The following is a 13,820-nucleotide window of genomic DNA, read 5'->3' on the forward strand; positions in this document are numbered from 1 at the left end:
TGTCTGGTATATTTTGTCTCAACAAAGCTTAGAAAGGAAACTGGAATTACTTAAAGATGAAAAATCACTCAGCTAAAAATGCTTGAAAGAACTACGGATGGTTTGAATAGATGAGTTTAATAAGAGGCTGGAAGGCAAAAGCCAGGCTTGAGGATCAGATACAAAGCAGTGGGAAAGAATGCGGCTGCAGGGTAGTGTAAGACAGGAGCAGATATGTCCCATAAGAAGGATTCACCAAGGTAGTGCTCACGTTCTTTTCCAAAGACCCTTCAAATGCTGGTTCTTTTGACCATTGAGGATCTTTATTCACTACACTACCAAAATGCCCATGCATCATGTCACGAGAGGAGTGCAGGTCTGGTCATACAATGAGAGAGTGGCTTGCAGGTTGGCTTGCATCCCTGAAGACTACTCGTACATCCCACATCCCAGGATTATCTCTGGAAAGCAGCTGTGCTCCTTGTTCCCGGATCATCTCTGTTGGACCCTGGCTGTCCAGGGTCTGCAAATGTAGGAAGTTCCTTGAAACTGGCAGATAGTGCAGGGAAGCTCACAAAACATGAGTGTCCAAAAATGCATGAATTATGTGTTAGCAATTAACTATGAGCACTGTGAAATTCTGCTCAGCCATTAGCTAGATGTTGCCAGCCACCTCTTCCATGCTTTATCCTGCTTTTGCCAGGCCCAATGGGGAAGGTGCAAGCAGACCAGTGCACAGAAATCAGAGAGTAGAAGACCAGAGATCTACAGAAGAATTTAAATCAAACAGGGGAGTGAGCAATAAGAAGGCAAATGCAGTAAAACTGTAAAAGAGGTGAAAATGGCATGAAATGGGTGACTATTAAAATAAGCAGGTAATTGTTAGGGACAGTAAAACAGGCAAGAAGGGGTTGTTGTTTTAGGTATGACCAAATCAAACGATGTGGTCTGCCACCAGAGTTGGTAATGCATCACTTAAAATGTTTGTAGAACGGTGCTTCTGAATTTAGCAGAATATCTGTTCATCTTTTGGTATGTATAGTATTTAATAAGAAGTGTAAACAACTCTACAAAAAGGATTAAGGGCATATATTCAATTCTACATACCAGGCAGGGGCAGCCAGCCAGCTTGCTGAACAGCAGCTGCCATATAGGCACGCAGAATACTATAGATGTCTGAAATGCCCAGCCTCAAGAAAACCATCAAAAGGCTGTATACAGTCTCTATAGTTCTGCTTGATTAAGTCTGAACAAGGAAAGAAAAATCAATCTACTCTATCCAATACAGCTGCACCCAGATTTCAAATGCAAATGTGCTGACAACCAGAGGTGACAGTGAGGTGACATACAAGCTAAAACTTGGCTATTGACTTCTCTGCTACAGAGAGAAAGAATCAGCTTGAAATGCAGAACAGCATTTGAGCAATGGGATGTTGCAGAAAACTCTCTATTAGAAATTTCTTTAGCTTTTCCAGATCGTTTGCTGGACATGAGAGGCTACCCAGCCAGGACACTGTCCAAGTGTTCGACTTATCTATGGGTGGTGTACAGATTTATTCCACCTGTATATAGCTCTTCGTAAGATTTCTGATATTTATTTTTGCCACTTTTTTTTTAAATTACAACTGAACTTTTCTCCTGTTGTAGGGACAAAGTAAAGCAGGCTAAGAGTAAAAGTCTGAGAAATATTGGGTGCTCTGCTGATGAGGTACTACCCATCTGTGTATAACAAGAGATGAATGGGAACATATCTAAATACTTAAGTCATGCAGAGCATTCCTGGGCAGACACAAAGGAGCTCCCTCCTGCAAGAAACACATGGTAGAAAACCAGCTCATGGATCTAGAACTTGGAGTGTTATAGTAAGTAAAATCTTTTACTTTCTTCTTTCTCAAAGTGAAAAAAAATGATTGATCAAGGGAGACGGTAGAGCTTTCTATAATCTGTAACGGCTCTAAGCACCACTAAAAATCACAACTGTGTTTGAAAAGTCAATTTTTGGTAGTTTGGACCTGCATTTTTTCTTGACATTTCACAGAAGAGATGACATTTGTTTCCCTAATCTAACAGTATAATTTAGTGAACGCTTGTTCCAGTGAGCAGCTGACCTCTGATAGAAGACACCATGAGTTAACTGAGGCTGATTTTCTTAGGCAAATTTCTCTAGGTTTCATACACCTGACATCTCTTGTATTGTGGTAAGACTAATTCAATCCCACGTATTCTGTCTCAGTGATACATGGCCAAGAGCCAGGGCAGTAGTTTCCTACTGATGTGAGGACAGCAACAGATTGCTGATAAGCTATCAGCAGTGCAGCCTCATACATCAGGTTATTTACATTTTTTGTGGTACTTTATCTTGCAGTGAACTTCCTGCTGCTGTGATGTTGGTGTGTGCAATAGAAAGGTGAGGTAATCTAAGGCGTATTTTGTACAGAGGACATTGGCTTTTTAGCAGCTGCAAATCAAAAGTGCCTATTATCAAACCTGAGGACATAGATCCTTATATAAGTTGACAAACACTTACTGGAAAGATCAGAAATACACCAGAAAGCTGAAACTGGTGAGGCCTGGCACAAAATCTGACAGACAAGTTTATGTTAAAGAAGCATGCTAGCAGATTTAATTGTTGAGGATAAATTTAACCACAGTGCATTTAGCCCTCCTCTGTTCTTGAATCTCCTTGAAGTTATCCATAAATTTCCTATTAATGGTGTCACACACCAGCTAAGCCTGGATGATCTGGAGATCTTCTAGTCCATCCCCTTGCTCACAGCAGAACCAGGGAAAGCAGGCTGCTCAGGACTGTGCCCAGCTGGGTTTGAATATCTTGAATAATGGAGGTATCTATAGCCTTGCTGGGCAACATATTCCACTGTTTGACCACCCTCATAGTGAAATTGTTTTTTCTTATGTTTAAATGGAATTTACTGTACTTCAGTTCATGTCCTTTGCTTCTCATCCTGCCAGCAGGCACCACTGAGAAGAGTCTTCACTCCATCCAATCAGGTATTTGTACACATTGATGAGATCCCCCTGGCCCTTCTTTTCTCTGGGCCTCTCTCTGTATAAAAGATGCTCACCCCTTAATCATCTTAGTGGCCCTTTGCTAGACTTGTTCCCGTATGTCCATGTCTCTCTTGTACTGGGGAGCTCAGAAATGGAGCCTACACCCCAGGTGTGTCTTGCCAGTGCTGAGTAGAGGGGGAGGATCACCTCCCTTGGCCTGCTGGCAATGCTCCTCTGAATGCAGCACCAGGATGTCACTGGCCATCTTTGCTGCAAGGGCACAGTGCTGGCTCATGGTCATTTCATTCACTAGGACTCCCAGGTCCCTTTCTGCAAAGTTGTTTTCCAGCTGCCTATGCTCTTTGGCCTGTACAAAGCTCTTATTTTTCAAGAATTTAGAAGCAGGATTATGACCCCGTAGCTGCTTCCCAATCACAGTGTGTGATCGCTCCACTGAGCACATGATATTGTTTTCACTCTTGCCAGGAAGTCAGGAACAGTAGAGCTGTGAATAGCAATGTTCAGGCTTACATTTCTTTATTAACATATGAATACAATCAGTTGTATTTACCATTGTCCTCCAGTTTGTTTGCTCTTATCAGGGACCGCTTTGACAGCTTCTGACTGTTTCTGGACTCTGGCCTTGTGTCTTTCTTTCCTCTATTCTTGCACAGTGAAACTTTGCAGAAAGAAGACTCCTTATTCCTGTTCTCTCTAGACCCAAGCTGTGCTTTTCTGCAAGAGGGAGGTTGGAATAGACCAACAGAAATCGTGATTTATGTCAATTATTGCAGTTAGGATGCTGTTAGTATCATAGCCAAAATGGACGTATAGGTATAGCCTGGAGCAAGTGTAATTAATAGCATATTAGGCCAACAATTAGCCTGATTTTAGCTGGTGTGTATTTCTCCTCATCAGATGAGGAGAAACAGTAGAAGTGTAATATAGTGACTCTAGTGAACAGATCAGCAGGACACAATTATGGGCTATTGTGCCCTAAGCGATCTATAATTCCATTAAGATTTCACATAGACCAACCAAGGAAACCATTTCAACGGGACTTTTAGTTTTACTTCCACCTGTACCTCTCTCCCTTTTTATAAATTGTGTGATTCAAATGATTGAAGGAAGGCTTTTTGACAAATTCAGCTAAGGGGCATAGCACTAGATGGAGTGAAGACGTTGGTAAACGTCTCAGCAGAGGCCCCCAGATGAGGTGCACTTAAGGTATACTACAAATAGCTGGTGTTAAGTTACTTTTGATACCTGAAATAACCCAATTTATGATGTGTGGTTTGTGTACAAGCATCAGGGAAACAAGCCTGTAATTTTGAGTGAAAACCACCAGAAATATAAACATGTTTGAGATCAGGGCTGTCGGCTGAAGGATTTATCAGAAAACCTGCTATGAATCTGCTGCCTCCTCTTGCGATGTGTTACACTTTGTTTAATGAAGTCATTAACTACAAGAAGTAAATAAATAAAATTGGAGTGGTGGGGGCAAAGAAACACATAGATTCACCAGTGTTGTTCCAAAGGTAACAGTAGGCCTGTACATATAGTTACGAGAATTTATAATAAGGGCCATAGCACAAATTATCCAGGAAATGGAAACTTTACCTTTCGTGTGTAATCATTCTGTAAAGATCAGGTAGTCATAAAAATATTGCATAAGAAATCAGACATAGCATGGGCCAAACTGACCTTGGGAGCCTCACCCTTTTGACAAGTGCAGAGTATAAATTCTGATGCCCTGCTTTGTTGGTATCTCTTGACAAGATGGGTACCACCAAGAACTTGCTGTGGTTATTCCTCTTAAATGCAGCACTCCTGGATGCCACCTCAGGTAAAAAACTTAAAATCTTTAAAGAGCATTCTTTCAAAAAAATTAGGGAAAACGGGAATGTCTTACTCCTCTACACTGATTCCGTAAGTGTAACTCACATGTTACTATAATCTACTTTGTGCAAAGATTCATAGTAAGACAGACTGAAATTGGGTAACGTTGTGATGTCTTATTAAAAATATGAACCAATCAATATCATGATTCACTGTTCTTCGTGTTGAAGTAAATATAGTGCAATGAAATTAATATTGCTCTGTTTAGCACTAGTGCCCTGTAGCATAGTATAAAACAAATAACAAAAATACTGTCATTAAAATACTACTGAAAGACTTTGCTTCCGTACATCTATGGTTTTCAGTACAGAATGAAGAGGCAGTATAGTTTCTTTGGCTGCAATACATCTTTGTTTTAAGAGACTTCATATTCAACCTTGCAGATGCATGTGGAACCACCCAATACTTATTTAACGTTATATAATTGAGTGGAAGTACAATAGCAAGACACAGCCGCTAGCCTGTATCGTACCACGAAATGCCAGAATTGTGCATTTTGCTCACAGTTGCACCCTTGAGATTACTGCGTGTGTAGAATAAAAACCTGGAGACTGTAACATTCAGTCTGCACATTTACACATGCAAATCAGAACAGTGTTGTGTTTTCTCAGGAGCCAATATTTAGTACCACTGGGGACCTTCTGAATACTATCAATATTTTACAGGGATGAATTCTTGGATTTACTATTCCCAGCAAACACCTCTCGAGTTCTATCGTGCCTGTCAGCCTCTTGCTTTGCCTCGGCAATGTGATTTCCCTGCTTTAATTCAGACACAAGCACTTGTAAGAGCAAGGCAGAAAAAAAACACCTTAACTATCACTGCTCTTTCAGAGAAGAGAACTGAAGTGATATGTGCCTTCTAGGAATTTCTTCTGACTGGGACACCTGTCTGTTCACTGCTCTTTGCAGCTATAAATAAGGAAAAAACATCCAACATCTTTCCAGCACAGGACAGATATGGACCTGTTGGAGCGGGTCCAGAGGAGGCCACAACAATGATCCAAGGGCTCTCCTGTGAGAAAAGGCTGAGAGAGTTGGGGCTGTTCAGCCTGGAGAAGAGAGGGCTCCAGGGAGAACTTACAGCAGCCTGCCAGTACCTGAAGGAGCCTGCAAGAGAGCTGGAGAGGGACTTTTTACAAGGGCATGGGGGGGGGTAGGACAAGGCGTAGTGGCTACTGGCTTTAAACTGGAAGAGGGCAGATTTAGTCCAGATATAAGAAAGAAGTTCCTCACTCTGAGGGTGGTGAGGCACTGGCTCAGACTGCTCAGCGAAGCTGTGGCTGCCCCCTCCCTGGCAGTGCTCACGATCGGGTTGGATGGGGCTTTGAGCAACCTGGTCTGGTGGAAGGTGTCCCTGCCCAGGGCAGGGGGTAGGAACGAGGTGATCTGTAAGGTGCCTTCCAACTCAAACTGTTCTATGATGCTGTGCTCTCTCTTGCAGTTTGACCTTATGATGTGGCACTGCCCTCCCCTCTGTCTTTTGAATATATTAGCCACATTCAATTGAGTTTGGCAGAAGGGAGCTACCTTAAACTTTAATTAAATGTTTAAACATTACACATACTTTCTAATTAGGTTTACCACGGAGGCTGGGGAATCCTCATTCTTGCAGCTTTTCAAGACTTGTTGTGGCTACACAGTCACGACTGACCTGACCTAGTGTTGGCAGTAGTTTTGCATTTACTTTACAAGTCACACAGCAAAGCACAACATGTATGTCATCAAAGCAAAGAGAAAAAAAAGACCACAGAAGACCATTTCTAACAGTCAGGTCAACCATCATTTGCTCCTCCCCAATAGATATGTATTTATATCTATGTTTTCAGAGCCAAATTAATTACTGTCGCACTTACACATGCATACAATGCATAGGCTCTATCCCTTGATTTTCACAATCCTAAGAGTGGTGAGATGGGGAAGCATGGCAAGTATTAACAGCAAAGTCCTATCCTTAACAGAGTAATAAAGCAGTTTTAAAAATTGATTACTAATGTGTCCTAGAGAAAGGATTGTCTCTATATCCTCAGTGGCTGCACATCAGTGGGCAAAATACGCAACACACCCTTTGCTTAAAAATCCTTTTTCAGCAAATCTCCACCACACCTCACTTGACTGTCTTGTCCAAAGCTGTGAGTCTCAGTCTGCTGTTGTACTAGTCACCACGTGGAATGAGCATGTCTCCTTAAGAACAAGTTCTTCACCACTGTTTTGTTTTTCATTTGTAGAACAGTGGCCTCAGGTGAAATTTGTGGATCTGGGAGAGGTAATCTTCATAGTTTTATTAAGATAAAAAGATTATCACCTGCTTCTTTTTCTTTGTTCCTTAACAATTACAGATACCACGACCCAACATGCCACCATGCAAAATTCTTCAGGTGTGTCTGCATTTTTCATGTTTTCTCTCTGTCCACTACTTTTGGGCTGCACTAGTTAATATCCTAGCTTGGGGGTCTGAAGCTCCCAGGTGGCAGGTGGGACAGGTCGGAGCATCATGCTGTGATGTACACAGCCCAGAGCAGGGCATTGCTCTGCCAGTTCGTGCACTTCGGGCTATCAAGCATGTGGCATGCAAACCTGGAGAGAGCAAAGTTCCAAGGTGGATTGAACCAATCCCAAAATACACATCCCTCTTGGGAAAACATGCCTCTCCTGAATCCGTTTATCCCTTGCATTGTCAAATTTAGTAACTCACTAAGAGCAGTGATTAACAACAAAAATCATAGAATCATAGAATCATAAAATGGCTTGGATTGGAAGGGACTTTTAAAGGTCATCTAGTGCAACCCTCCTGCAATGAGCAGGGACATTTTCAACTAGGAGATGGCTAAGTGCCCTGTTCGACCTGGCATTGAACATTTCCAGGGATGGGATATCTGCAACATTTCTAGGAAAACAAGAAACTAGCACTTCTTTGGCTGAAGGGAAATTATTTGAGAGATGTATTCAAAGACTGTGGATATCGTTGCTCCCACCATGGATGACCACCCTTCTGAGACACCCAAGCTCTCCGTCACCCATGTGACAGGGTGGCACCAGCATCTCCAGCACTGGGAGAAAACTTGGTCTCACTTGATCCTCCAAAAAGCCCTCACCTGCTGCTTTTTCTTCCTCCCCTAACAGATGCCAGAATCACAACTGAAGCCAGCTTCACGGCATCCATTCCTCCAGGTGAGTCTGAACTTGTCATGTTTTTTCTCACCACTACTTTTTGTGGTGCCACGTAGTGGCTCACAGAGCAGGGTTTGCTCTTCTCCGTGGGAGGGCTGAGCCAGGGAAACGCACAACCCAGTTAAGCAGAGGGCAACAGTCCTGTTGGCCTGAAACTCACAGAGCGTTACCAATGCCCTGGAGAGAGAAGGTGCCCATGTGCTGGAGAGTTTTCTCATGTTCCCCCTGTCTCCTCCTTCCCAAGGTGTCTCCGTGACCCTGGTGAATGGCAGGAACCCATGCGAGGGGTGTGTAGAGATTCACTCCTATGGGGGCCAGGGCACTGTCTGTGATGATGACTGGGACCTGAACGATGCCCAGGTGGTGTGCAGGCAGCTGAGATGCGACTTCGCTGTTTCTGCACCCTCAAATGCCTACTTTGGACAAGGCACTGGCAACATCTACCTGGATGATGTGCACTGCACAGGGAACGAGTCCTCCCTCTTCCAGTGCAGCCACCGTGGCTGGGGTGTCCACAACTGTGGTCACTCTGAAGCTGCTGGTGTTGTGTGCTCAGGTACCATTGCTGTTCCTTCCTAAATACGGGGACACTTTCAAAAAGTGTCCCTTGTTGGCCACAGTTAGGCCTGTGTTGGAGACATGTTCAAAGACTGTGGTTTTCTTCTGCACCCACCGTGGAAGACCACCCTGCTGAGACACCCAAGCTCTCCATCGTCCATGTGACAGGGTGGCACCAGCATCTCCAGCGCTGGGAGAAAACCTGGTCTTACTCACTCCTTCAAAAAGCCCTCACTTGCTTCTTTCTCCTCCTCCTCTAACAGATGCCAGAAGCACAACCACTGTTTCCACTCCACCATTGACTACTCCAGGTGTGTCTGCTTTTGTCATCTGTCTGATGTATTACTTTGGAGGTGCACTGGTTAGTAGTTTATAGATTGGAGTTTCATCATGTGCACGTTCCAATACCTTTGGAAGAATTCTTTACTGGTACTAACTGTTTATATCCTAAATTCTGGTTCCCTGTGTCTCTCTGATTCTGTGGCTGGAGGTGGATTTCAGACTTTATTGACTTTGTGGGAAATCTTCTTTTCTTTCCTCTCTATTTTTTTTACCATTTGGGCCAGCACCTCTTGCTTTCTCTCATACATATTTATGCCTTCAGACTACAAAATGCAAAATAGCAAGGGAGAGTCAGAGTTCTCTGAAGAGATCATCTCACACTTGTAGCCTGAGTGAGAAGAGCACAGCCATTGGGTGTCTCTGGAGATATAACTTCCTGTTGGAATGGCTTGGATACATAAATGTATTTTCACTTGATCAGAACTAAATCTAAATGAATCACATCTGTATCTTTTTTTTTTAAATTCTTTTATCTTTTTTTCTTTAGCTAGAAAATATATTTGTGGTGGCTTACTTTTTAATTCCTCTGGAACACTTCAGAGTCCTTATTATCCTTTGGATTATCCAGATAACGCAGATTGTTTGTGGCAAATACAAGTAATGAATAATTTCCGCATTATGCTCACATTTGGAAGTATTCAGTAAGTAAACCACTTCCTGCTTGGGCAGTAAATGGGTCCCAAATCTCAATCCCAACCACAGCTCCCAAGCACTTTTCCCACGTTTATAAGTAAATTAGAAATATTACATGTGGATTGTGTGAGTGCAGTATCTTAGTCTATTGTTTGTTCAGCACTTAAAAACCTGTTCACCAAATGCAGTTTACTGTGTGTTCATGTTTCTTCCTCAGATTGCAAGGTGGATGCGAGAATGACTATATTGAGATCTATGATGGACCACCTAATACTTCTCCCCTGCTTGGAAGAATTTGTTCTAGTTCTGATGTCACATACACATCATCCTCGAACTTCATGACTGTCAGATTTACCAGTGACTCCAGATATTCCAGCAGAGGATTTCATGCAGAGTATCTGTCCTTTCCAGCAGATCAGAACACCAGTAAGTTTCCATTATCTTTGTAATGTTTTCTTTGCTCAGAAGCTTTTATACCCTGATTTTATTTGCTAAGTAAGTATTTGTTAATGCTGTTGAACAACTCCTACATAGATGCTATTTCTGTTTGAATCTCATAACTGGTTATTGACTGGTCACTTTCAGACAATAATTATTTTTTCATTTTAAAAAAATCTTCAAGATCAAATTAATTGCCTTTAGATGTTTTCTATGACAACCAGTCTAAATTAATCTTTCTTCTTCTCACTTCATTATTCAGACATTTTTTCTACCTTTGTGAACAGATTTTCATAGAAATATTGGTTAGAAAGGACTTTGTCGAGTTTCAGCATCCATGCAGGGACAGGAACCACTCTCACACATTGATACAATGCACAGTCGATTCGATTTATTGGTCTGCTTCCGTGGTTATATACATTTTTCATATCTGCACACGTGATCACGCTTATTCGGACAGGCTACAGACATAAATCACTAGCTGTTCGCGCACCCCATATTCCCTTATGATTGGTAACTATGCACTAATGCTAATAGCAACAGACCGCCTCCATGTCCTTGAACACATCTTGTTTTTGCTAACCCACATCATGTGCACTATCAGAACTTTCTCAATTGTTATTCTTAGCTGTCCTTTCCAGCGGCCTGTTCGGTTATGCTAACTGTTTTGCGTAAGCGGCCTAGTCGTGCTAACTCTCAAGCTACATTGACCCCAACAGACTTTTGGAAGCTTCCTAGTCCAACTAACCAAAGCATAGCTATTGCCAACACCAGGTCAGGTCCAGTATGAATTTGTGTAGGTGAGTCTCTAGAAACATTCAAAGGATGAAATCTTCAAAGCCACAACTTCTCCCGGTGACCTGTTCCAGTACTGTCCTGCAGTCCCAGTTCTTCTAATGTACACTCACAACCTCCCCAGGAACAAACAGTGACCACCACATTTGGCTCTGTTGTCTTCGTAGCTGCTATTCAAGAGGCTGTGTGTGGCCTGTAGCTCCCTGTCGTCAGATATCTCTCCCTACCAAAAGCCAAACTCTCCCTAGGATCATTGCTTGTCATGTCATGGACTCGGTGAACTGTTGTGGAGATGGTTGCAGGATCCTCTCCCACGCAAGCAGTGCTTCTGCAAGCCAGTGTGCACATTTAGCTCTACACTTTCCATAATAGCTTTTGGATTCTTCTTCAGGAAAAACTCCCATTTCTTAGCATTTTTGTGTGAGTGGTGATACAAGCTCAAGGCCTCAGCAAAAGCCTATTGTAAGCTGCATATTTTTGTCAGGGGAGTAATGGAGGGCCAGCTGAAGTTTGTCAGAGATTATTGCTTATTCATATCTATGTCTAAAGTGGAAAAATAATTGTTTTGACTTATGAATTCTCTCCTCTAAATGTCAGCAGCTTTTGCATTTGTTGAAGTTGTAACATGCAAGCGTTATCAAGTACCTGAAATCACTAATAATTCGTATTTTCTTCCCTAGCCCTTGTGTGCTTGCCAACTTACATGCGCGCAGTTGTAGACAGACTTTATCTCCAGTCTCGGGGCTACTCGGTGTGGAACATCAGCTTGTCTGACTCTTATTGTAGACCAACAATTACATCCACTGAGGTTATATTCAACGTTCCATACAGAGGCTGTGGTACACGTAGACAGGTTGGTGCTAATATTTTGGAGAGCTCTCCAAGCCTGGGCGTGGAAACTTCATAGACATTTGGAGAAATGTCATGCATTGCAGAGGGTGGTGTAGCCCACAGGTATTCAAAACACAGAAAAGCAGCATGTGTTTCTGGAGGCTAAGGTTTGTTAAACAGCCCTACTTATCCTTCCCAGGGTTTAGTTAATCCCTGTATCTATTTCAGAGTGATGTTCTAGAGGACAAAATATAGGAGACAGTTAAGTGATCAATCTCATCCAGGATGCTTGGGTTTTTTGGGTATGACTTCTTCTTTCTTACTAATACTAGGACCTGGCACATACAAGCTCATAGTGCACGCTGTGAACATCACTACATGCAATAATTTTGTACTCATCTAATGTGTCAAATAGGGCAACAAAGAAACAATATCCTACTCCAATGTGATCAAAGTGCCTGCTTCTGGTTACATCGTCAAGAGGCAAAAGGACCTTCACTTGCACATCAACTGCAAAATGCTCCAGGACACCTGGGTGCAAGTAATGTACATTGCTGATGACATCATCAGCATCAGTGAAACCCAGTATGGCAGATACGATGCGAACTTGACATTCTACAATTCCTCATCTTTCCTGTGGCCACTGCATGACTTTCCATACTATGTTGACCTGAATCAGAATTTGTTCCTTCAAGCTTCTCTTCACAGCTCTGACCCAAATCTGGTGGTGTTTGTGGACACATGCGTGGCATCACCCAGTCCTAGCAATTTCAGAACACTGAGCTATGACTTAATCAGAAGTGGGTAAGAAATTTCTAAAGAATTATTTAAAAACTGTCTCTATGCATAGCTCTGAAAGAGCTTCATTTATGACAGAGGTGATTTAAGGCCAGTGTACATTGGTTGCAATTTTACATATAAATATACTTCTAAGAAAGACATTTTGGCAAGGTCTGAAGAAAATATATGACAAAGAAAAACCATTCAGAAGTTGCAGTCAAGCACTGAGATTTCACTCCATGACACAGTGTAGGAACTGAGGTCTCAATTTGTTTCTGGAATAGATGCATGAAAAGCAGGAATGTCAATGGCTCTACGTATCTGTACATCAGAATTAGAGTTTTGCAAATAGTTTTGTGCAACATCATAACTAGAATACAAAACACTCCATTAAAAAAAGAAAGGAAAATCCTTAGCCTTTTCTTGCTATTCTGAAAACCTAAACCATCTTGCTTAATTTGATACAAAATGTGCATTTTCATTTAAAATGGAAAGACTGTGGGCTCTTGTAAGGAATGCAAAACTGACAGCAAGCTAGAAGCATAAAAGTGCCCCATTTTTTTCCAGGAATGAAAAGCTCATGCTAATTTATTTCCCTTCTGTGCTTAGTGGCATTTGAATCTCTCTGCCTCCTCTGATGGTGTTCACGTCAGTGACCTTAGCGATGTCGTAACCTAGGCTAATGAAGTGACACAGTGCCTCCTGCCTGCTGGGTGGATGTCCTCCCTTTTACATTTCGTGTGAATCTTAGGAAGGTTTTCCCCTTGCTGGGGGTTCTTTTTATTTTATCTATAAAAATACATATTCGTTAAGCAGGACACAGAAGGACCATCCAGCTTTGCGAGCAGGGCACTCACCAGGGAGATGGGGCAAATACACTGACCATTTTCCTGTTCATTTTTGTTCATGTGACAAGGAACTGTTTCAAATGCAAATGTATTTACTGACTTTAAAATCAATAATATCCATCTATACAAGTCAGGTGTGTGTGGATGTCCCTGCAGTGTAAAATAAACTAAGAATGATAAGATTTTAAATACTTGGGGTCTTTATTAGGGAAATGAGGACGATGGAATTTTTTTGAGATACAAAGACAATTAATGACAATTTTGAAATATTCTGGGGTAATACTTGTGAGTAAATTATTGTGATTTTTTGCATGGTGGTTGAATTAAACCACAGTGACTAGGATCTACGTTAGGTAAATTCTAAGGTTAGTAATTGTCAGAAAGGGAAACTCATTAACAAGAAAGTTAATCAAGCAATTAGCTCTGTGAAACATCTAGAGATCTCTGTCAGGTGTCGAGATTCCTCAAGCAAGGTACTCTACAAACATCAAAGGGCTAAAGAGTATGTTTATTGCCCCCCAGAAAGATGTGTATTAGA

General features: G+C 42.0%; 1 protein-coding gene across 1 annotated transcript in view; it reads left to right on the forward strand.

The window, feature by feature from the left end:
- Positions 1 to 4,767: 4,767 nt before the first annotated feature.
- The window catches only part of DMBT1 (deleted in malignant brain tumors 1), a 31,477-nt gene continuing 22,424 nt past the window's right edge, over positions 4,768 to 13,820 (forward strand). The window contains exons 1-7 of the mRNA XM_075424132.1: positions 4,768 to 4,834; positions 7,226 to 7,264; positions 8,302 to 8,613; positions 9,445 to 9,598; positions 9,808 to 10,016; positions 11,504 to 11,676; positions 12,070 to 12,458. Of these exons, the coding sequence (XP_075280247.1) occupies positions 4,768 to 4,834; positions 7,226 to 7,264; positions 8,302 to 8,613; positions 9,445 to 9,598; positions 9,808 to 10,016; positions 11,504 to 11,676; positions 12,070 to 12,458 (1,343 nt within the window). The remainder of the gene's footprint in view (positions 4,835 to 7,225; positions 7,265 to 8,301; positions 8,614 to 9,444; positions 9,599 to 9,807; positions 10,017 to 11,503; positions 11,677 to 12,069; positions 12,459 to 13,820) is intronic.

The sequence above is a fragment of the Opisthocomus hoazin genome, chromosome 6 (genome assembly GCF_030867145.1).
Source record: "Opisthocomus hoazin isolate bOpiHoa1 chromosome 6, bOpiHoa1.hap1, whole genome shotgun sequence".
Classification (NCBI taxonomy): Eukaryota; Metazoa; Chordata; class Aves; order Opisthocomiformes; family Opisthocomidae; genus Opisthocomus; species Opisthocomus hoazin.